The sequence below is a fragment of the Pristiophorus japonicus genome, chromosome 18 (genome assembly GCF_044704955.1).
Source record: "Pristiophorus japonicus isolate sPriJap1 chromosome 18, sPriJap1.hap1, whole genome shotgun sequence".
NCBI lineage: Eukaryota > Metazoa > Chordata > Chondrichthyes > Pristiophoridae > Pristiophorus > Pristiophorus japonicus.
In genome coordinates, this window is record NC_091994.1 from 3,218,896 (window position 1) to 3,243,701 (window position 24,806).

General features: G+C 51.6%; 1 protein-coding gene across 3 annotated transcripts in view; it reads right to left on the reverse strand.

Annotated features, from left to right (window-relative positions):
• LOC139228500 (3',5'-cyclic-AMP phosphodiesterase 4C-like) overlaps nt 1-24,806 on the reverse strand; it is a 101,468-nt gene that overhangs the window by 50,040 nt on the left and 26,622 nt on the right. For 2 of the 3 annotated variants that reach the window (XM_070859567.1, XM_070859566.1), the window contains exons 2-3: nt 16,180-16,371; nt 4,500-4,536 (exon numbers count right to left, since the gene is read on the reverse strand). In XM_070859567.1, coding sequence (XP_070715668.1) covers nt 4,500-4,536; nt 16,180-16,371 — 229 coding nt within the window. Of the gene's footprint in view, nt 1-4,499; nt 4,537-14,055; nt 14,139-16,179; nt 16,372-24,806 lie in introns of those variants that run through there. The other variant, XM_070859568.1, reaches the window with a different exon arrangement.

Below are 24,806 nucleotides of genomic sequence, written 5' to 3' on the forward strand. Positions count from 1 at the left end.
CAAACACTCCCAGGGCAGGTACAGCACGAGGTTAGATACAGAGTAAAGTTCCCTCTACACTGTCCCATCAAACATTCCCAGAGCAGGTACAGCACGGGTTAGATACAGAGTAAAGCTCCCTCTACACTGTCCCATCAAACACTCCCAGAGCACGTACAGCACGGGTTAGATACAGAGTAAAGCTGCCTCTACACTGGCCCATCAAACACTCCCAGGGCAGGTACAGCACGGGTTAGATACAGAGTAAAGCTGCCTCTACACTGTCCCATCAAACACTCTCAGGGCAGGTACAGCACGGGGTTAGATACAGAGTAAAGCTCCCTCTACACTGTCCCATCAAACACTCCCAGGGCAGGTACAGCATGGGTTAGATACAGAGTAAAGCTCCCTCTACACTGTCCCATCAAACACTCCCAGGGCAGGTAGAGCATGGGGTTAGATACAGAGTAAAGCTCCCTCTACACTGTCCCATCAAACACTCCCAGGGCAGGTACAGCACGGGGTTAGATACAGAGTAAAGCTCCCTCTACACTGTCCCATCAAACACTCCCAGGGCAGGTACAGCAAGGGGTTAGATGCAGTGTAAAGCTCCCTCTACACTGTCCCATCAAACACTCCCAGGGCAGGTACAGCACAGGTTAGATACAGTGTAAAGCTCCCTCTACACTGTCCCATCAAACCGCTGTGTTAGATACAGAGTAATGTTCATCATATGCTATCCCAGTAAAATGGCTCATCTGACATGCTCTATTCTTAGAACCATTTCTGAGTAAAATTTCTAGCTTAGTGCCAAATTTTGGGAAGTTTCGATCTGTGGACCCACAACCCAAGAGAACTGCTGTGAACCTGCCCCAAGATCATCTCATGTCGAAGAGCTGACAACCAGATAGGACCTTCATCCCATTCACATGGTACAGACATACACTGTGATACTGACAGGGATCAGATACCTGTACTATTTCTGTTTCAGCTATTCATGCAGACTTAGTTACCTTTTGTATGTCAACTGGTGAAGTAGAATCAGCACAAAATAACAGTCGACGCTCACGCAAAAACTGGTGCTCGGGCTGGGTCCTGGGCTGGGTCCTGGGCTGGGTCCCGGGCTGGGTCCCGGGCTGGGTCCCGGGCTGGGTCCCGGGCTGGGTCCCGGGCTGAGTCCCGGGCTGGGTCCCGGGCTGGGTCCCGGGCTGGGGCTCGGGCTCGGGCTCGGGCTGGGGCTCGGGCTCGGGCTGGGGCTCGGGTTCGGGCTGGGGCTCGGGCTCGGGTTCGGGCTGGGGCTCGGGCTCGGGTTCGGGCTGGGGCTCGGGCTCGGGTGAGGATCGAAGCATCAACGTTTTGCAGCAGCAGAAATTTCTCAACATGTTCAACTGCGCTAAAAAGGGCCAGCATTACCTAGCAACCTTCAAAATGAAGTCGTTTGCCAATTTCGGAGCCCACGATTGGCTTTTGTTCCTTGAGGGCGGAGCTCTTGATTGTTCTGCAATGGTTAGGAACTGTCAATGAAAGGAATCTTGACCAATCACAAGGCAGAATCCATGTGAGGTCACAAAGCTGCACAAGAACATTCTGATTGATGAGTCACAGGCTTGTTCCTGAAGTGGTTGGGATGGGGTGAAGGTAGGGATGTCCAGAGAGCATCAAGCACAGGCACGATGGGCCAAATGGACTACTTCTCTACTGTATCATTCAGAGAGTTAGAAATATATTTTGTTAAAACCTTCTCAGAGAATCTTCCAGCACAGATGGAGACCATTCGACCATGTGACGGCTCTTTGAAAGAGCTATCGAATTTAGTCCCACACCCCAGCTTTTCCCCACAACCCTGAAAATGAGTCCTCTTCAAATACTTGTCCAATTGTCTTTCAAAGTTCTTATGGAACCTGATTCCTCCACCCTTTCAGGTAGTGTGTTTCAGATCTTAACAATCCTCTGCGTGAAAAAAATTCTAATTTCCCCTCTTGTTCTTTTACATCCATGACCTTTGGTTACCGGCCCAGAAGAAAGTTTCTCCCTACTTGCTATCAAAATCCCTCATAATTTAGAATTCCTCTAGTAGGTCTCCCCTTAACCTTCTCCGCTCTAAGGAGAACAACCCCAGCTTCTCCAGTCTCCCCACATAACTGAAGTCCCTCATCATCTGGTACCATTCTAGTAAATCTCCTCTGCACCTTCTCCAAGGCCGAGACATCCTTCCAAAGGTGCGGTGCCCGGGATTGGCCAGAATACTCCAGCAGGGGACAAACCAGTGATTTATTGTTCCTTCTCCCCTGAAGACACCGACTTCGTGCTGGGAACCACGACAGTGAGAGTGGGCAGACGATTCAACTACTTACCGATGCTCAGTTTGGGTTCCGTCAGGACCACCTGGCTCCAGACACCCATTACAGCCTTGGTCCAAACATGAGTTGAGGTGAGAGTGACTGCCCTCGACAGCAGGGCAATATTTGACCGAGTGTGGCACCAAGTAGCCTGAGTAAAATTGAAGTCAATGGGGATCAGGGGGAACATTCTTTCGTGGCTAAAGTCAGGTTGTTAGGGGCCAATCATCACAGCCCCAGGACATCGCTGCAGGGGTTCCTCAGGGCAGTGTCCTCGGCCCAACCATCTTCAGCTGCTTCATCAATGGCCTTCCCTCCGTCGTAAGGTCAGAAGTGGGGATGATCGCTGATGACTGCACAGTGTTCAGTTCCATTCGCAACTCCTCAGATAATGGAGCAGTCCGTGCCCGCATGCAGCAAGACCTGGACAACATCCAGACTTGGGCTGATAAGTGGCAAGTAACATTCGCGCCAGACAAGTGCCAGGCAATGACTATCTCCAACAAGAGAGCATCTAACCACCGCCCCATGACATTTAACGGCATTACCATCGCCAAATCCTCCACCGTCAATATCCTGGGGGTCACCATTGACCAGAACTGAACTGAACCAACTCTATAAATAGCGTGACTATTAATGCAGGTCAGAGGCTGGGTATTCTGCGGCGAGTGTCTCACCTCCTGACTCCCCAAAGCCTTTCCACCGTCTACAAGGCACAAGTCAGGAGTGTGATGGAACACTCTCCACTTGCCTGGATGGTTGCAGCTGGAACAATACTCGAGAAGCTCGACACCATCCAAGACAAAGCAGCCCATTTGATCGGCCCCCCATCCCCCACCTTCAACATTCAACTGCTTCACGTGGCTGCAGTGCGTACCGTGCAATGCACTTTGGGACATCCTGAGGCCTTGAAAGAGCTATATAAATGCAAGTTCTTTCTTTTACGCAGGCACAGGGGCAATCCCGTGATATGTGGAACAAAAGGAGACAAATTTGCAATCGTCACCACATAGTGAATTTCTGCCACTTCAGGATGAGGTGCGGGGCTGGGTGTTAGAAAGAAAGACTTGCATTTCTGTCGTGCCCTTCATGACCAAGGACGTCCCAAAGGCTGCCCACTGAGCCACGGCTGACACTGGTAGCAGCCTCCTCACAACAGGGGCAAAGGGGGAAATAAAGGCGGGAGTGGGGTACTGAAGTTGCATGATCAGCCAATGAGCCGAATGGCCTACTCCTGCACCGATTTTCTATGTTTCTATATTTTCAGCCAATTAAGTACTTTTTGTAGTCACTGTTGTAATGTAGGAAATACAGCAGCCAATTTGTGCACAGCAAGCTCCCACAAACAGCAATGTGATAATGACCAGATAATCTGCTTCAGTGATGTTGATTGAGGGATAAATATAGGCCCCAAAACACCGGGGATAACTTCCCTGCTCTTCTTTGAAACAGTGGCTATGGGATCTTTTAAGTCCACCTGAGAGGGCAGATGGGGCCTCAGTTTAACGTCTCATCCGAAAGACGGCACCTCCGACAGTGCAGCGCTCCCTCAGTACTGCCCTTCCGACAGTGCGGCGGTCCCTCAGTACTGCCCCTCCGACAGTACAGCGCTCCCTCAGTACTGCCCTTCCGACAGTGCGGCGGTCCCTCAGTACTGCCCCTCCGACAGTACAGCGCTCCCTCAGTACTGCCCTTCCGACAGTGCGGCGCTCCCTCAGCACTGCCCCTCCGACAGTGCGGCGCTCCCTCAGTACTGCCCCTCCGACAGTGCGGCGCTCCCTCAGCACTGCCGCTCCGACAGTGCGGCACTCCCTCACCACTGCACTGGGGTGTCAGCCTAGATTTATGTGCTCAAGTCCCTGGAGCAGGACTTGAACCCACGACCTTCTGACTCAGAGGCGAGGGGGCTGCCCACTGAGCCACGGCTGACGCTGGTAGCAGCCTCCCCACAACAGGGGCAAGGGGGGAAATAAATCAGGCAGGGACCAACCCCACTCCCAGCCCCATTAAACTCCCACCCTCACCCTAGTGGGCAGGCACTGGTAGAGAGAAGCAAGCAGCGTTCTCTGTCTCTCAGCGAAAGCCAGAACTGTGCCAGGGAGCAATTTAAAGAGGAGAGGGGGAAATAAAATGTAGGAACGTTTCCTTTCGAGCAGATTCAATCCAGATCCTCCTACTTACCTGAGCAAATGGGGTCACAATCATGTCTTCTGTATGGCTGAATAGAAGAACAGATGAACAGCATTAGAACACAGACTCTACACATGTTGAGCACAGTCCGCACTTACACTGAACACTGAACATACAGCCTACACACACTTAACATAGACTACATATATTTAAGGTAGAATCTAGACACACTGAACATAAAAAAAGACCTGAATTTCTATGGCGCCTTTCACTATCTCAGTACATCCCAAAGCGGTTTACAGCCAATGAAGTACTTTTTTTGGAGTGTAGTCACTGTTGTAATGTAGGAAATGCGGCAGCCAGTTTGCGCACAGCAAGCTCCCACAGACAGCAATGTGATAAGGACCAGATAATCTGTTTTTGTGATGTTGATCATGCTCCTGTGAAGCGCCTTGGGACATTTTATCACATTAAAGGTGCTATATAAATATAAATTTTTGTTGTTGTCGATTGAGGGATAAATATTGGCCAGGACACCGGGGAGAACCCCCCTGCTCTTCTTGAAATAGTGCCGCGTGATCTTAGGCGTCCAGCTGAGAGAGCAGACAGGGCCTTGGTTTAATGTCTCATCTGAAAGCTGGCACCTCCAACAGTGCAGCGCTCCCTCGGTACTGCACTGGGAGTGTCAGCCTAGATTTTGTGTGTTCAAGTCCCTGGAGTGTGACTTGAGCTCACAACCTTCTAACTCAGAGGTGAGAGTGCTACCCACTGAGCCACAGCTATCACTGAGCTACAGCCACAGTAAACTATACAAACACTGAACACAGATTCCCTGGAATATATAAGACGCTGCAATTCAGCAAAGTAGGAAGTAAGTTAATGATTCATCCATAAATCAATTGCACTGCACTCCGAAGATGCAATCAGATGGGGGTCTGTCATGGGGTCAACTGATAATTCTCACCCAACCGGTGCTACGCACAGGTCAGGATCTTTCTGTAATGTATTTGCTTCATGGGTTCTTTGCTTAAGGATTCATAGCAACACATTGCTATTAAGAACTAGTTGGTTTATTAGCAAAAGGTTTAACAATCATACTACACGTTACCAGTTCATCCACCAGGCTCACAACCACCTGCCTCATCGTGGATCCCCTGAACACAATTGGCTGGGGTTTTATTGAGTCCTGTGAACATCACGTGACTGGCTAAGCCACTCCCAACTCAACAGCTCTACAAGTATTTTGTAGTAATCAGAAAATCAAGTGTCCCCTGATTAAACAGGGGGGGGGGGACACTCCAGAACACTTTTCAAGTGCCCCCTTGTTTTTTTTTAGGGCACTGAAACACAAATTATACAAGTGCCCCTGGCTAAATGGGGGGGGGGGGGGGGGGCCCTAAAACCGGCAAATTAAACAAATGAACATTTAGACATAAATCAAATTCAAATCCTGTTCCCGGGGGGGTAATGATGCACTCCAGTCCCTCCGGCGCCCACCTCTCGCAGAAGGCCGCGAACGTACCGGTGGACACTGCGTGCTCCATCTCCAGGGACACCCTGGCCCGGATGTAACCGCGGAAGAGAGGCAGGCAGTCGGGCTGAACGACCCCCTCGACCGCCCGTTGCCTGGATCGGCTGATGGCCCCCTTGGCCAGTCCCAGGAGCAGTCCTGTGAGGAGGCCCTCGGACTTACCCGCTCCCCACCGCACAGAGTGCCCAAAGATCAGGAGCGTGGGACTGAAGTGCAACCAGAATTTGAGGAGCAGCCCCTTCAAATATTGGAACAGGGGCTGCAACCTCGCACATTCCATAAAAACAAGGAACACGGACTCCTCCAGACCGCAGAAATTGCAGGCGACCTGGGAGTCCATGAACCAACTTAAAAACCTATTGCACGGGACTGCTCTGTGCACCACCCTCCAGGCCAAGTCCCCGATAAATAGTGGGAGGCTCCTGCATAGAGAGCATTCCATTGGGGACAGCATACTCACAGGGACATACATTACACTTTCCACCCCACTGTGCCTGAACCCTGGCCATTGCTATACCAAGTTCTCCGGCTTGCCAGCCAACAGTTAGTGGCGGGATTTAAGGCCGCAACACATCTCAGAGAGGAATTCCAGCTGTAAAAAATGTGGATGTACAGGGGATGGAACAAATGATTGGTGGGGAAGCTCCCTTTCACTCCTGAATAAGGTCCAAGAAAAAGCTGGTGGTCTGATCTGTGCTCCCTTGCTATACGTCACAGCCCGTCTTATCTCTCTATATTATATTGCTACCTCCCAGTGCTCCACTGAACTGTCCTAAACTCAATCACATTTTCTCTTCATCATCTGCATCCTCCCGTTGCTGAATTGATGATTCCCCGCACATATTTACTCTTAACTTATTTCTCAAAGCCTCAAAGTTATTGCACGCCTCATCTCATTCGGCCATGGCTCAGTGGGTCAGAAGGTTGTGGGCTCACATTGCTCTCCAGGCTGACACTCCACGTGCAGTACTGAGGGAGCACCGCACTGTCGGAGGGGCAGTACTGAGGGAGCGCCGCACTGTCGGAGGGGCAATACTGAGGGAGCGCTGCACTGTCGGAGGGGCAGTACTGAGGGAGCGCCGCACTGTCTGAGGGGCAGTCCTGAGGGAGCGCCGTACTGTCGGAGGGGCAGTACTGAGGGAGCGCCGCACTATCGGAGGGGCAATACTGAGGGAGCGCTGCACTGTCGGAGGGGCAGTACTGAGGGAGCGCCGCACTGTCGGAGGGGCAGTACTGAGGGAGCGCTGCACTGTCGGAGGGGCAGTACTGAGGGAGCGCCGCACTGTCGGAGGGGCAGTACTGAGGGAGCGCCGCACTGTCGGAGGGGCGGTACTGAGGGAGCGCCGCACTGTCGGAGGGGCGGTATTGAAGGAGTGCTGCACTGTCGGAGGGGCAGTACTGAGGGAGCGCCGCACTGTCGGAGGGGCAGTATTGAAGGAGTGCTGCACTGTCGAAGGGGTAGTACTGAGGGAGCGCTACACTGTCGGAGGGGCAGTACTGAGGGAGCGCCGCATTGTCGGAGGGACAGTACTGAGGGAGCACCGCACTGTCGGAGGGGCAGTACTGAGGGAGCGCCGCACTGTCGGAGGGACAGTACTGAGGGAGCACCGCACTGTCGGAGGTGCCGTCTTTCGGATGTGACGTTAAACCGATGCCCTGTCTGCTCTCTCAGGTGGACCTTAAAGATCCCATGGCACTAGTTCGGGGAAGAGCAGGGGCAGTTCTCCCCGGTGGCCTGGCCAATATTTATCCCTCTGAAACAGATTATCTGGGTCATTATCGCATTGCTATGTGTGGGAGCTTGCTGTGTGCAAATTGGCTGCTACGTTTTCCACATTATAACAGTGACTACACTCCAAAAGTATTTCATTGGTTATAAAGCGCTTTGGGATGCCCTGAGGTCGTGAAAGGTGCTATAGAAATGCAAGTCTTTCTTTCTTTATTGTTCTTTCTTCCTGTCACTAAGCGAAGAAGAAGATGCCCTTAAACCATTTGGGACAAGATAATCTGCCGTCCTGTTCCATCGTCATAACAACAGAGGAGAGGCACTTCTCTGTTAAACGTCAGAATTAAGAAAGCCTTTCCATCTTGCACCTCCTGTCAGAGTCTATAAGTTGTTAAATCCTACGGTTGGTATCGCCAAATTTCAATTTCTTGCCCACTAATTTTTTCCAGCCTTTCTGACGTCCTGCACTGGGGACCTTCGACTTTCACTCAGACTTCGAAATACAGTCATTTAAAAATATAATCACTGGTAATGAGAGGTTACGGAGTGATGCCAAGACACCAAGCTATCCTTCCACCCCAGTCCTGGCAGGCTGAGAGAACAGACGGAGAAATAAATTATAAATAGAACAGCAGGCTGGGAAAGAAAGAACATCAAGGGGACTTGGAAATATTTCAGAGGAGCTTCCTAATTAGGAGTGGACTGGAACTCCAGACACCAACACTGCCACTTTTGTTATGGAACCCTTAAGAATGGTCTCTATTTTCTTCTGTAGGACATGTTGTACAAAACAAGTACATCACAACACATCACAACACGTCACATCACATCACATCACATCACGTCACGTCACGTCACGTCACATCGTAACACCGCATCACACCATGTCTCATCTACTTGCTTCTACCTTTGGAAGTAGTATTACCTTGGTCATTTGTCCAGCTGGAACCAATCAGAGATGGGCATACGAACGTCCACATAATGGGCAGATTATGCTCAAGGTCATCTCCAGGAACAGACAAGCTCCCTCTCTAACTGATCCTTTCCCAAGGACCTCTAAACTGTGGAACATCTCCCCTCCTCCCTTCTACTCCTCTTGTCTTCAAATCGAGTGTCTTTTGGAACCCAAGCTTTGGTGTCAATTTAACCACTACCTCCCGAGTCACCTCATCTTCTCTCCTACACTCTTCAACCTTCATGGTTTCCTGAACCATGGCCCTTTACCTCCCGGGCTTCTCAACTAAATAAAAATCGGTGAGCGTTCGGGTGGATCCAGTATGTGGCTTGATGTGGAGGTTAAGTTCCTGCCTCAAGTCTTTCTAGCAGCTTAATCCCCTGCGATAGTCCAGACATTCTGCTCTCTGCTCCGGTGTGGTGGGTTAACTCGAGCCAGTGATAACAATCACCACGGTCTGCTGGAGCTTGTTCGATTTCCTTCAGGACACGGAGAGGAATTTCCCAGTTTTTCCTCATATGTTTGAGCTGCTATCGAGCCCCTTTTCTGGCCCAGGGCAGCTTCCCAAATATTGCAGGGTAGGGTAGGGGAGGCCCAGCCATCATCGGGAAGGTGTTGAAGGGCAGGAGGGTGACTGTACTGATGCCTCACCGGTGGTTTATGAGGGTCTAAACTTGAACAAAGAACTTTCAACCGGGCAGAATGCGGAGTGGAGAGGGGCATACACCAGTGCTCGTTCCTGTCTCGGTATTTTAGCCATGACCATTGAATGAGAATTCCAAAGATTCACAACCCTATATTGAAGAGATTCCTCCTCATCTCAGTCCTAAATGGCCAACCCCTTATCCTGAGACTGTGACCCCTGGTTCCAGACTCTCCAGCCCGGGGGGAAACATCCTCTCAGCATCTACTTTGTCAAGCCCTCTAAGAATTTTATAAATTTCAACGAGATCACCTCTCATTCTTCTAAACTCAAGAGAATAAAGACACATTCTACTCAACCTCTCCTAATAGAACAGCCCTCCCTCTCATCCCAAGAATCAGTCTGGTGAACCTTCGTTGCACTCTCTCTAAGGCAAGTCTATCCTTCCTTAGGTAAGGCCAAAACTGTACACAGTACTCCAGGTGTGGTCTCACCAAGGCCCTGTACAATTGTAGCAAGACTTCCTTACTCTTATACTCCAACCTCTTGCAATAAAGGCCAACATGCCATTTGCCTTCCTAATTGCTAGCTGCACCTGCATGTTAACTTGATCTGTCACCAAGGGGTTTCAGTTACCTCCTCCCCCAATCCCCCTACCCCCACCTCCCACTCCCCAAGTTTCCAGGCTCAGTTCAGCCGGATAAACCCAGAGCTTTAAACATCCAGGAAACAGGAAGCTCATGGAAGCCTCAGTTCTCGGGAGGTCTTTAGACATTCCCAGTCTGACATTACGCAGATGACCAGACTTGAGAAACGTGGGTTCTTTTTATTATGTTTGTCCCACATTCCGGCCGACAAAACAGTTCCGGAGAATCCAATCACAGCAACACGAGACCCCATCCTCCTAACCCCATGATCAAGTACCTTGGGGCGTTTCTATGACGTTAAAGGCGCTATATAAATGCGGGTTGTTGCTATTGTTGATGGTAGATGGCACGGCCACCAATGGGGGGGGGTGAAGGAAGTGGGGGAGCACTCTGGGAGTTACTCGGTACATGTAGCATGGACACCGAGCAGAAACATTGAAGGGCCGGCAGATGCCATTTGGTCCCACGGAGACTCAACGCTCCCAAAGTAACTTCCTGCGGCACTTGGAATGATCCAAGATTTTGCCATCATCCTGCAAATTATTTCCAAGCCACTTTTCACTAATGGACTTCTCTCTAATATCTGTTAGAATCACAGAAATTTACAGCACGGAAGGAGGCCATTCGGCCCATCGTGTCCGCGCCGGCTGACCAAGAGCTATCCGGCCTAATCCCACTTTCCAGCTCTCGGTCTGTAGCCCTGCAGGTTACGGCACTTCAAGGTCACATCCAGGTACTTTATAAATGTGGTGAGGGTTTCTGCCTCTACCACCCTTTCAGGCGTGAGTTCCTCTGTACCCTCTCCAGTGCAATCACATCTTTCCTGTAATGCGGTGACCAGAACTACACGCAGTACTCCAGCTGTGGCCTAACCAGTGTTTTATACAGTTCAAGCATAACCTCCCTGCTCTTGTATTCTATGCCTCGGCTAATAAAGGCAAGTATTCCGTATGCCTTCTTAACCACTTTATCCACCTGGCCTGCTACCTTCAGGGATCTGTAGACCTGCACTCCCAGGTCCCTTTGTTCCTCTACACCTCAGTGTCCGACCATTTAATGTGTATTCCCTTGCCTTGTTAGCCCTCCCCAAATGCATCACCTCACACTTCTCCAGATTGAATTCCATTTGCCACTGTTCTGCCCGCCTGACCAGTTCATGGATATCTTCCTGCAGTCCGCGGCTTTCTTCTTCATTATCAACCACACGGTCAATTTTAGTATCATCTGAAAACTTCTTAATCATACCCCCCAACATTCAAGTCTAAATCATTGATATATATCACAAAAAGCAAGTGACCCAGCACTGAGCCCTGTGGAGCCCCACTGGACACAGCCTTCCAGTCACAAAAACACCCATCGACCATTACCCTTTGCTTCCTGCCTCTGAGCCAACTTTGTTACAAGTTTGCTTTGCACTAATTTAAAGTCCCTGGTCCTGATTTCCCGACTGTGAGCTAATACTCTGGATTTTTCTCCCTCGCACCGTTTAAGGTTTTATGCCCCTCAGTCGAGTCCTCCCCTTCAGCCACTTTCTGTCTGCACCGCGGAGCTTCCCTCCGCTCCTTCCGGCACCTTCCACAGCTTGGCAAAAACAGACATTAAAGTACCAGAAAATCACAAGGTCGGAAGGTTCATCTTTCGTTTTAAAATTTAAAACTTCAGCAGAAGAGGACGAAGAAGGATTTTTCCCCCAGAAATTCTGCCGTAAATACCTGAATGGGATGAACAGTGCAGCCAGAATCCAGTGGGCCGTTCCGAATGAGGATCCAGACCTCGGGAGCTCAGTATTAGACCGAAGGAGTGAAAGTGGAATTTACTCTTGACACCCTCCTGCCCCCAAGATGTGTTTTAACTGAGATCCTGGATTGTTTTTAACTAAAAGTTCCGATGCACCAAACTACATTTTATTTTTTAAAAAGAGTCCTAATTTATTTTTCTCGATTTTCTAATCACCACTTCCAAGAGATTCTAACTGTTGTTCAGGTACGGTTCCACAAGGGATATGGTTCCGCAGGGATGACTGATTATTCCATTCTCTAGCCCAGGGGCACGGAGGCAAATTGCTGTGCCTTTACTGTGATTTGTTGAGATATCTTCCTAAGAACATAAGAAATAGGAGCAGGAGTCGGCCATTCGGCCCCTCGAGCCTGCTCCTCCATTTAATAAGATCATGGCTGATCTTCGACCTCAACTGCACTTCCCCGCCCGATCCCCATATCCCTTGATTCCCCTCGAGTCCAAAAATCTATCGATCTCAGCCTTGAATATACTCAACAACTCAGCTTCCCCAACCCTCTGGGGCAGAGAATTCCAAAGATTCGCCATCTTCCAAGTGATGAAATTCCTCCTCATCGGCGTCCTAAATGGTCAACCTCTTACCCCGAGACTGTGCCCCCTGGTTCCAGACTCTCCAGCCCCGGGGGAAACATCCTCCCTGCATCTACCCTGTCAATCCCCCTCAGACTCTTGCGTTCCCGGTCCCTATGGCTCAGTGTCACACCGGGCAGAGCGGTCAGTCACTGAGACACCAGGAGACAACCTTCCCTTTCTATCACAGCGGAAAACCATTTGATACTTTGGAGCCTCTCGACTGGGTCCAATTGGGAAGCAAACTTGCCGCTGGGGCCACAGCTCAGTCGGACCCACAGCGAGAGAGGCGTGGAACTAATAAACCACCCAAAAAACTCCACACCAACCACTCTGTAAACCCTCAGAGGGGTGAGCGATGAATCATGTCCCAATTTACGGCGAGACAGAATTTTTGCAGCAATCCTTCTCGTCTTATTCTGTTTGTAAATGAAGATAGTTCAGGAGGGGTGGGAGGTGAGGGTGGGGGTGGTGGGGGTAAGGAGTGAGGGTGGGAGAGGGTGTTGTGCTTAAAGTGAATGGACAGAAGGATCCTGCGAAGAGGAGTGATATGGAACTTGCCCTAGTGAGCATCTTCTGACCTGTTGGTGTGTGGCGTTGAGAGGAGATTGAGATGTCAGCCATCCCTTGGCTGGAATCGAACCCTTTTGGAATCCATGTAGATTTCAGGGAGCAGTCAATGGAAAGGAGAATTGGGCGGGGCGTAAAGCAGGCAACTGATTTGCCAGCGCCTGTGATGCCCACGACCAATTGTCCTGTGAGCTTTGCTAAGGACTTTGTACCAGGACCTCTGGGTCACCCCCTGAAACACCAAGGTAAAATGTATGTAACATCGAGAGGCTGCATGTCCGATGCAGGCTGACCCTGTGCATAACGCAGAGCCTGAGACAGAATGGACATTCATGCAGCATGTCCCATGTTGGCTGGATGATCTTTGATGCTTCTACTGTTGAATGTGTCATGTGTCCCACAGGGAGGGTCGTGTGTCCCACAGGGAGGGTCGTGTGTCTCACAGGGAGGGTCGTGTGTCCAACAGGGAGGGTCGTGTGTCCCACAGGGAGGGTCGTGTGTCCCACAGGGAGGGTCGTCCAGGGAGGGTCGTGTATCTAACAGGGAGTGTCGTGTGTCCAACAGGGAGTGTCGTGTGTCCAACAGGGAGGGTCGTGTGTCCAACAGGAAGTGTCGTGTGTCCCACAGGGAGGGTCGTGTGTCCCACAGGGAGGGTCGTGTGTCCCACAGGGAGGGTCGTGTGTCCCACAGGGAGGGTCGTGTGTCCCACAGGGAGGGTCGTGTATCCAACAGGGAGGGTCGTGTGTCCAACAGGGAGGGTCGTGTGTCCAACAGGGAGGGTCGTGTGTCCAACAGGAAGGGTCGTGTGTCCAACAGGAAGGGTCGTGTGTCCCACAGGAAGGGTCGTGTGTCCCACAGGGAGGGTCGTGTGTCCCACAGGGAGGGTCATGTGTCCCACAGGGAGGGTCGTGTGTCCCACAGGGAGGGTCGTGAAGTGTAACATGGCCAAAGTCTTTTCTGTAGCAGATTGTCACCTTTGTCCTTAGGGGTACATTACCCCCAAACAGCTCCTGGAAACAGTGATGAAAAAGCCCCAAAATGCGGCCTGACCATGAAAAGCCCATGCCTGCTTTCCCCCAAGGCCTCACACACCAATACTCAGGCCAGTTTTGTCTCACGGTTAGTAGGTTGTGAAAAGGTGGATAAGGCTGGCATCTAAGCAACTTACTTTCCGAAGGTCAGCGCAAGGACAGGCTCTGAGCGGCGTGAAGCTAAGGCAGGTCTTGGATGGGCCTTGAAGTAGTTACTCCTGGTCACAGGTTGTTGGCGGAGGGGACAAAAACCATTGGAAAGGGTCAGTTTAGTTTCCCCCCCCACCCCCACCGCCCTCCCGTCTTCCATTGGTTACATCCTGCTGACCAACGACCTTCAAGAGCCAACTTCCTCCCAGAATCTTGGAAAAGCATGATTCAATCAAGCAGAGTCAGCATGGTTTTATGAAGGGGAAATCATGTTTGACAAATTTGCTGGAGTTCTTTGAGGATGTAACAAGCAGGGTGGATAAGGGGGAACCAGTGGATGTGGTATATTTGGATTTCCAGAAGGCATTCGATAAGGTGCCAAATAAAAGGTTATTGCACAAGATAAAAGTTCACGGGGTTGGGGGTAATATACTAGTATGGATAGCGGATTGGCTAACGAACAGAAAACAGAGAGTCGGGATAAATGGATCATTTTCCGGTTGGCAAACAGTAACTAGTGGGGTGCTGCAGGGATCGGTGCTGGGGCCTCAACTATTTACAATCTATATTAATGACTTGGATGAAGGGACCGAGTGTAATGTAGCCAAGTTTGCTGATGACACAAAGATGGGTGGGAAAGCAAATTGTGAGGAGGACACAAAAAATCTGCAAAGCGACATAGACAGGCTAAGTGAGTGGGCAAAAATTTGGCAGATGGAGTATAATGTGGGAAAATGTGAGGTTATCCACTTTGGCAGAAATAATAGAAAAGCAAATTATAATTTAAATGGAGAAAAATTGCAAAGTGCTGCAGTACAGAGGGACCTGGGGGCCTTGTGCATGAAACACAAAAAGTTTGTATGCAGGTACAGCAAGTGATCAGGAAGGCAAATGGAATGTTGGTCTTTATTGCAAGGGGGATAGAGTATAAAAGCAGAGAAGTCCTGCTACAACTGTACAGGGTATTGGTGAGGCCACACCTGGAGTACTGCATACAGTTTTGGTCTCCGTATTTAAGGAAGGATATACTTGCATTGGAGGCTGTTCAGAGAAGGTTCACTAGGTTGATTCCGGAGATGAGGGGGTTGACTTATGAGGATAGGTTGAGTAGGTTGGGCCTATACACATTGGAGTTCAGAAGAATGAGAGGTGATCTTATTGAAACTTATAAGATAATGAGGGGGCTCGACAAGGTGGATGCAGAGAGGATATTTCCACTCATAGGGGAAACTAAAACTAGGGGGCATAGTCTCAGAATAAGGGGCCACCCATTTAAAACTGAGATGAGGAGAAATTTCTTCTCTCTGAGGGTTGTAAATCTGTGGAATTCTCTGCCCCAGAGAGCTGTGGTGGCTGGGTCATTGAATATATTTAAGGCGGAGATCGACAGACTTTTGAGCGAAAAGGGAGTCAAGGGTTATGGGGAGCGGGCGGGGAAGTGGAGCTGAGGCCAGGATCAGATCAGCCATGATCTTATTGAATGGTGGAGCAGGATCGAGGAGCCAAATGGCCGACTCCTGCTCCTATTTCTTATGTTCTTCTTAATCCTGCCCACAATTCCCAGCTAACTGAGGCTAGGATTGGCCTGGAATCTCCAGGAATTGAAGATTAATCCCTAGGACACTGCGAGCAACGCCCAGGGAGAAAAATCAGCAGGCGGCATGAAATAAAATGTTTACTAAAACATTTTTCTCGGAGGTTAGGGATAAAGGCCGTTTGACTGAGAGTCAAGAACCATCCAATCGGGGAACAAGGAGTCTTTTGGCTTTTGGCTGTCCGTGGGAAAGGCAGGGCTCCCTGAGGATGGGCCAATAAGGGGAGGGGGGGCAGGGCGGTTGGGGATGTCGAAACCTCCAGGAATATGTCTCACCGAGTGGGCGACCCGAACAAGTGTCAAGGCTTCCCGTGATTGGCTGCCAGGATCCAATCGTTGCTTCTGTTCAACACCCTGCCCCACACCCTCCGAGAGCAGGCCTCAAAAACAGGCCTTCGCGAGCAGTGCTCGGGCCTGGTCCCACACTTATCATTGCATGTTGCTCCAGCAACTCCTGGTTGAGGACAGTGATGCGATCAGTAAAGTTAACACAGAGTAGGATTAGAAAGTCACTCACATGTCACTGGCGATGGAGGAGTTCCGGGACACGTTCCTCGGGGAGAGGTCATAGTCACTGTCGGAGCGGTAGAGGAACGACTCCCGCCGCTGGCTGTGGGCGTAGTTGGCCTGCAGCACCAGCCCCGAGCTGGGGCTGGTCTGAGGCTCGAGCGGGCTGCGTCCCGCAGAAAAGCCATTTTCGATGTCGAAGCTGCAGAGGAAGGAACGAGCGGGAGGTTAGTGTGGAGCAGAGGAGGGCCTGGCTGGTTTGACGCTACGATCTGGGCAAGAGCTGTCAGTGCCGGAGGGAGTCTCGGCGCCTTGATCATTTGCACCGAGTCCCGCTCACCCATCACCCCCTGTGCTCACTGACCGTGTCCTAACTCGCACCCAGTCCCACTCACCCATCACCCCCTGTGCTCACTGCCCCGTGTCCTAACTCACACCCAGTCCCACTCACCCATCACCCCCTGTGCTCACTACCCCGTGTCCTAACTCGCACCCAGTCCCACTCACCCATCACCCCCTGTGCTCACTGACCGTGTCCTAACTCACACCCAGTCCCACTCACCCATCACCCCCTGTGCTCATTGACCGTGTCCTAACTCACACCGAGTCCCACTCACCCATCACCCCCTGTGCTCATTGACCGTGTCCTAACTCACACCCAGTCCCACTCACCCATCACCCCCTGTGCTCACTGCCCCGTGTCCTAACTCACACTGAGTCCCGCTCACCCATCACCCCCTGTGCTCACTGCCCCGTGTCCTAACTCACACCCAGTCCCACTCACCCATCACCCCCTGTGCTCACTACCCCGTGTCCTAACTCGCACCCAGTCCCACTCACCCATCACCCCCTGTGCTCACTGACCGTGTCCTAACTCACACCGAGTCCCACTCACCCATCACCCCCTGTGCTCACTGACCCCGTGTCCTAACTCACACCCAGTCCCACTCACCCATCACCCCCTGTGCTCACTGACCGTGTCCTAACTCACACCGAGTCCCACTCACCCATCACCCCCTGTGCTCACTGCCCCGTGTCCTAACTCACACCCAGTCCCACTCACCCATCACCCCCTGTGCTCACTGACCGTGTCCTAACTCACACCCAGTCCCACTCACCCATCACCCCCTGTGCTCACTGCCCCGTGTCCTAACTCACACCCAGTCCCACTCACCCATCACCCCCTGTGCTCACTGCCCCGTGTCCTAACTCACACCGAGTCCCACTCACCCATCACCCCCTGTGCTCACTGACCGTGTCCTAACTCACACCCAGTCCCACTCACCCATCACCCCCTGTGCTCACTGCCCCGTGTCCTAACTCACACTGAGTCCCGCTCACCCATCACCCCCTGTGCTCACTGACCGTGTCCTAACTCACACCCAGTCCCACTCACCCATCACCCCCTGTGCCCCGTGTCCTAACTCGCACCGAGTCCCGCTCACCCATCACCCCCTGTGCTCGCTGCCCCGTGTCCTAACTCACATCGAGTCCCGCTCACCCATCACCCCTTGTGCTCACTGACCGTGTCCTAACTCACACCGAGTCCCACTCACCCATCACCCCCTGTGCTCACTGACCGTGTCCTAACTCCCACCCAGTCCCACTCACCCATCACCCCCTGTGCTCGCTGCCCCGTGTCCTAACTCACATCGAGTCCCGCTCACCCATCACCCCTTGTGCTCACTGACCGTGTCCTAACTCACACCGAGTCCCACTCACCCATCACCCCACGTGCTCACTGACCGTGTCCTAACTCACACTGAGTCCCACTCACCCATCACCCCTTGTGCTCGCTGCCCCGTGTCCTAACTCACACCGAGTCCCGCTCACCCATCACCCCCTGTGCTCGCTGCCCCGTGTCCTAACTCACATCGAGTCCCGCTCACCCATCACCCCTTGTGCTCACTGACCGTGTCCTAACTCACACCGAGTCCCACTCACCCATCACCCCCTATGCTCGCTGACCGACATTGGCTCCCGGTCGGGCAACGCCTCGATTTCAAAATTCTCATCCTGGTTTTCAAATCCCTCCATGCCCTCGCCCCTCCCTATCTCTGTAACCTCCTCCATAACCCTCCAAGATCTCTGCGCTCCTCCAATTCTGCCCTCCTGAGCATCCCTGATTATAAATCGCTCCACCATTGGCGGCCGTGCTTTCAGCTCTGGAATTCCCTCCCTAAACCTCTCTGCTTCTCCACGGCACATGGCGGGATACATATTGGTTTGACCTAACCCCCTGCCCCCCACCCCCGTGCATCGGAACAGGGTGAGGCCATTCGGCCCCTCGGGCCTGTTCCGCCATTCAGTTAGTTCATGGCTGACCTGCACCTCAACCCCACATTCCTGCCTTTGCCCCATATCCATTGATAGCCGGCAGCTGTCTCAGATCTGAACCCTCCAATTAACCCCCAGCATCCATGGCTTTTTTGTGAAAGTTCCAGATTTCTACCACCCTTTACGTGAGAAAGCACATCCTGTTTCAGCCCTGAACGGCCTGCCTCTAATTTATGGGTAAAGTGCCCTTTTATCTGGACTCCATTGCACCAGAGAAAATAGTTTCTCAACATTGACCCGATAAAATTCTTTCAACATTTCAAACACCTCGATTAGCTGGAGGATTGTGGCCAACTCTGGGCCCCGCACTTCAGGGAGGATGTGAAGGCCTTGGAGAGGGTGCGGAGGAGATTGACCAGAATGGTCCCCGGGATGAGGGACTTCAGTTATGTGCAGAGACTGGAGAAGCTGGGGCTGTTCTCCTTGGAGCAGAGAAGGTTAAGGGGAGATTTAATCGAGGGGTTCAAAATCATGAGGGGGTTTGACAGAGTAAATAAGGAGAGACTGTTCCCTGGGGCAGGAGGGTCGGTAACCAGAGGGACACGGATTGACGATAATCGGCGATGGAACCCGTAGGGAAGATGAGGAGAATGTTTTTACGCAGCGAGTTGTTGTGATCGGGAACGCGCTGCCTGAAAGGGCGGTGGGAGCAGATTCAATAGTAACTTTCAAACCGGGAATTGGATAAATACTGGAAGAGGAAACATTTACCGTGCTGTGGGAAAGGGCAGGGGGAGTGGGACTGATTGGATCGCTCTGTCACAGAGCCGGCACAGGCTCGATGGGCCGAATGGCCTCTTCCTGTGCTGCGAGATTGTAAGATTAATAGAAATCTTTTAAGGAAACGTTGTACCTGTTCTACAAAACTCCTCAGAACGTACATCACAGAGAGAGACCGTTCGGCAAAACAGGTCCATACTCGTGTTTATGCTCCACACGAGCCTCCTCCCATGCTCATTATCCCTTTCCACACATTCTCCTGTTTTTCATTTTTCTTTTCAAATGCAGCAAGTGAAAGTGCAACATTTTTCCTGGCTAGCTCTGTATTATTGAAGTGGTCTCAAAATTGGCCCAAAAGCTACAAACCAAGGCCCCTCAAAGTCTCCCGCTCATCATCATCATCATAGGCAATCCCTCAGAATCGAGGAAGACTTGCTTCCACTCCTGAAGTGAGTTCTTTGGTGGCTGAACGAGAGCCACAGACCCTGTCACAGGTGGGACAGACAGTGGTTGAGGGAAGGGGAGGGTGGGACAGGTTTGCCGCACGCTCCTTCCGCTGCCTGCGCTTGGTTTCTGCATGCTCTCGGCGATGAGACTCGAGGTGCTCAGCGCCCTCCCGGATGCACTTTCTCCACTTGGGGCGGTCTTTGGCCAGGGACTCCCAGGTGTCGGTGGGGATGTTGCACTTTATCAGGGAGGCTTTGAGGGTGTCCCTTATAGCGTTTCCGCTGCCCACCTTTGGCTCGTTTGCCATGAAGGAGCTCTGAGTAGGACACTTGCTTTGGGAGTCTCGTGTCTGGCATGCAGAATATGCGGCCTGCCCAGCGGAGCTGATCGAGTGTGGTCAGTGCTTCAATGCTGGGGATGTTGGCCTGGTCGAGGACACTGATGTTGGTGCGTCTGTCCTCCCAGGGGATTTGTAGGATCTTGCGGAGACATCGTTGGTGGTATTTCTCCAGCGACTTGAGGTGTCTACTGTACATGGTCCATGTCTCTGAGCCATACAGGAGGGCGGGTATTACTACAGCCCTGTAGACCAGTTTTGAGGGCCTGGTCTTCAAAAATCTTCCTCAGGCTAACGTCCCACTGACTGACCCAAATCTTTCTGATCCCAAAATAAAATTAAAATAATCTTTTATTCATAAAATTCATCCTTATCGCTCCGCCCCACCCAGTTCCTCGACTCTAGGCTGACACTGCAGGGCAGTGCTGAGGGAGCACCGCACTGTTGGAGGGGCAGTACTGAGGGAGCACCGCACTGTCGGAGGGGCAGTACTGAGGGAGCGCCGCACTGTCGGAGGGGCAGTACTGAGGGAGCACCGCACTGTCGGAGGGGCAGTACTGAGGGAGCGCCGCACTGTCGGAGGGGCAGTACTGAGGGAGCGCCGCACTGTCGGAGGGGCAGTACTGAGGGAGCGCCACACTGTTGGGGCAGTACTGAAGGAGCGCCTCACTGTCGGAGGGACAGTACTGAGGGAGCGCCGCACTGTCGGACGGGCAATACTGAGGGAGCGCTGCACTGACTGAGGTGCCGTCTTTTGGATGAAACGTTAAACTGAGGCTCCATCTGCCCTCTCAAGTGGACGTAAAAGATCCCAGGGCACTATTTCGAAGAAGAGCAGGGGAGTTATCCCTGGTGTCCTGGGGCCAATATTTATCCCTTAACCAACATCACTAAAACAGATTATATAGTCATTATCACATTGCTGTGTTTGGGAGCTTGCTGTGTGCAAATTGGCTGCCGTGTTTCCCACATTACAACAGTGACTACAGTCCAAAAGTACTTCATTGGCTGTAAAGCGCTTTGAGACTTCCAGTGGTCGTGAAAGGGGCTATATAAATGCAAGTCTTTCTTTTACTCTGTGCAGGAGGAGGCCATTATCTCTGTAAACCGTGGCTAATAGTCTCGCCCTGAACACGATACAAACAGGAAGAGGCCATTCAGCCCCTCGATCCTGTTCCGCCATTCAATGAGATCACGGCCGCTCGGTGTCTTAACTCCATCAGTAACCCTTAATCCCCTTACCCAACAAAAACCTATCCATCTCAGTTTTGAAATGTCCAATTGACCCCTCGACCTCAACAGCTTTTTGGGGGAGAGAGTTCCCGATTCCCACTGCCCTTTGTGTGAAGAAGTGCTCCCTGACATCACCCTGAACGGCCTGGCTCTAATTTTAAGGTCCTGCCCCTTGTTCTGGACTCCCCCCACCAGAGGGAATTGTTTCTCTCGATCTACCCCATCAACTCCTTTAATCATCCTAAACAACTCGATAACAACGTGTATTTATATAGCGCCTTTAACATAGTGAAACGTCCCAAGGTGCTTCACAGGAGTGTTATGAGATAAAAATTTGACACTGAGCTGCATTAAGTAGAAATTAGTGCAGATGACCAAAAGTTTGGTCAAAGAAGTCGCTTTTAAGGAGCATCTTGAAGGAGGAAAGAGAGGTAGAGAGGCGGTTGGTTTAGGGAGGGAGTTCAAGAGCTTGGGGCCCCAAGCAACAGAAGGCACGGCCACCGATGGTGGAGCGGTTATAATCAGGGCTGCTCAAGAGGGCAGAATTAGAGGGGCGCAGACATCTCGGGGGGTTGTGGGGCTGGAGGAGATTACAGAGATAGGGAGTGGCGAGGTCATGGAGAGATTTGAAAATAGTGATGAGAATTTTGAAATCGAGGCGTTGCTTAACCGGGAGCCAATGTAGGTCAGCGAGCACAGGGGGTGATGGGTGAGTGGGACTGGGTGCGAGTTAGGACACGGGGCAGTGAGCACAGGGGGTGATGGGTGAGTGGGACTGGGTGCGAGTTAGGACACGGGGCAGTGAGCACAGGGGGTGATGGGTGAGCGGGACTCGGTGTGAGTTAGGACACGAGGCAGTGAGCACAGGGGGTGATGGTGAGCGGGACTGGGTGCGAGTTAGGATACAGGGCAGCCAAGTTTTGGATCACCTCTAGTTTACGTTGGGTGGAATGTTGGAGGCTAGCCAGGAGTGCGTTGGCATGGATGAGGGCTTCAGCAGCGGAAGAGCTGAGGCACGGGCGGAGTTTAACAGTCTCTCCCCTGACACATTATGATTCGATCACCCCAATGAAAGTCTATGCACCAATTTTCAATTGACCACCAGCAACGCCCCTCCCCCACGCTGGGCGGTCCCACACAAGGCGCTCACCAGCTGCGCCGCTGGAAAAGATGCATTCCAAAGGGAGCAACCACCTAAAATAATAATGAGAGGGAACACTGCTGCCCCTCTCCCCCTCCCCAGCTTTTCGAGGAGCGCGAGTTGCAGATTTAATTCCATGCTGTTCCACCAAACCATTTCAGTCCCTCTCTCTGTCTCTCTCTCTCTCTTTCTCTCGCTCTCTGACCCACACTCTAAAAATAGACGCCAACTAACGTCATCAATCTGACAAGGATGCTGGAGATTCATCTTGTTTTAATTTCACCTGCAGCTCACATTCCCCATAACCGGAGAGACACTTTCTCCAGAGAGCAGTTGCACTCCAGATCTGATTTCCCTCTCCTTTCTTGCGGGCACAAACACAGTCAGACAACACCGAGAGCGAGAGACTGAATCCGTGTTGCAGAACAGAGATGAAATTCAGAGACCACAGCGCAGTTTTTAAACTCCCGATCTCCCGCCCCATGCCGTGGCTCAGTGCGTAGCACTCTCTCGCCACTGAATCAGAGGGTGGTAGGTTTAAACTCCATTCCAGAGATGAAGGCCCCACAAGTGCAGTACTGAGGGTGCGCTGCATTGTCGGAGCTGTCGCCTTTCGGATAGGACCTTCATAGAATAGTACAGCACAGGAGGTCATTCGGCCCGTCGTGTCTGTGTCAGCTCTTTGGTCGTTTGCAAACTTTGAAATTGTGCTCTCTATACCCCCAAATCCAGGTCATTAATATATATCAAAAAGAGCAGTGGCCCCTGGGGAACACCACTGTACACTCCTCTCCCGTCGGAGAAACAACCGTTCACCACCACACTCTGCTTTCTGTCCCTCAGCCAGTTACGTATCCACGCTTCCACTGGCCGTTTCATCCCATGGGCTTTCATTTTGCTAAAAAGTTTATTATGTGGCAATTTGTCAAACGTCTTTTGAAAGTCCATATACACAGCATCAATCGCACTACCCTCGTCAACCCTCTCTGATACTTCATCAAAGAACACGGTCAAGCCAGTCAAACACAATTTTCCTTTAACAAATCCGTGCGAATTTTCATTTATGAACCTATAATTTTTCAAATGCCAATTAATTCTGTCCCGGATTATTGTCCTTACAAGTTTACCCGACATTAGGCTGACTGGCTGTAATTTCCGGGTTTATTCCTCGCGCCTATTTTTGAGCAGGAGTGTAACATTTGCAATGCTCCAGTCCTCTGGCACCATACCCATATCCAAGGTGAATTGGAAGATTATGACCAGAGCCCTTGCGATTTCCACCCTGACTTCCCTCAGTAACCTAGGGTGTATCCTATCCGGAATGGGTGACTTTTCTGTTTTGAACCCTGCCAACTTTATAAGTGACTTTTCTTTATCTAGTTTGATCCCATACTGCCCCTTCTTTACTGCTCATTTAGTGCCTTAGCCTCCACAAGAAGATCTCCTTTCTGGTCGCGAATTGGCCCCACCCTTCCCGACGACCCTTTTACTATTTGGCGTGTTTATAAAAGACTTTAGGGTTCCGTCTTACATTAGCCGCTGATCTATTCTCTCTTTGTTCCTCTTATTCTTTTAGATTTCCTCTGTACTTTCTATATTCAGCCTGGCTCGCTGCTGAATTATCAACCTTACGTTTCCTCTGTTGATCACATTTTAACCTTGGTATCTTCAGTCATCCCAGGGAGCTCGAGCATCGGCTGCCCTTCCTGTCCACTCCCGTGCCCGAACTAGCTCCTCCTCAAAGGCCTCCCATTGTCCAATCACTGTTTCGCCCAAACTCTAACCCACCCCCCTGCCTGTACCAAGCTAATTGGGGTGACAGTAGGGTCAGTGCCCCTGGGCAGGGGTGGGGGTGGAAAGAGGGTCAGGGTGGAGAGGGGAGGGGGGGTGGAGGTGGAGAGGGGAGGGGGGGTGAAGGTGGAGAGGGAAGGGGATAGGGTGGAGAGGGGAGAGGGTGGAGAGGGGAGAGGGGTGGGGTGGAGAGGGGGGCGGTGGAGCGGGGAGGGGGGGCTGCAAACAGACAGACCTCCATTTCTTGATATTTAGAAACTGAGGAGGCAGAGACGACGCCCTCCAGAGTCAAATAGCTCGCCAGACAATTGGCGTCTCGGCCTGCTGGTGAAAAGTAGCCGCTGGGGAAGAGCGACCAGAGGGTCAGTTGGTACGGGGACAGGGGGTGGTGGGGGTGGGGGGCGAGAAAGAGAGAGAGGGAGAGAGGAAAGGAGGGAAGGGATGAGGAAGACTGCACTGACGTCAATTCCTTCCACGCAGCAGATGGGTTTGGAATGTGACGATTCTAACGCTGGGCTGAATTGATCTCCCTTGTTCTCTTTCTCTCGCTCTCTTTCTCGGCCTCGCACATTTGCTGTTCTCCTTTAAAGGGTGGGGATTGACGTCAATGGCAACATCTGTTCGTGGGCAC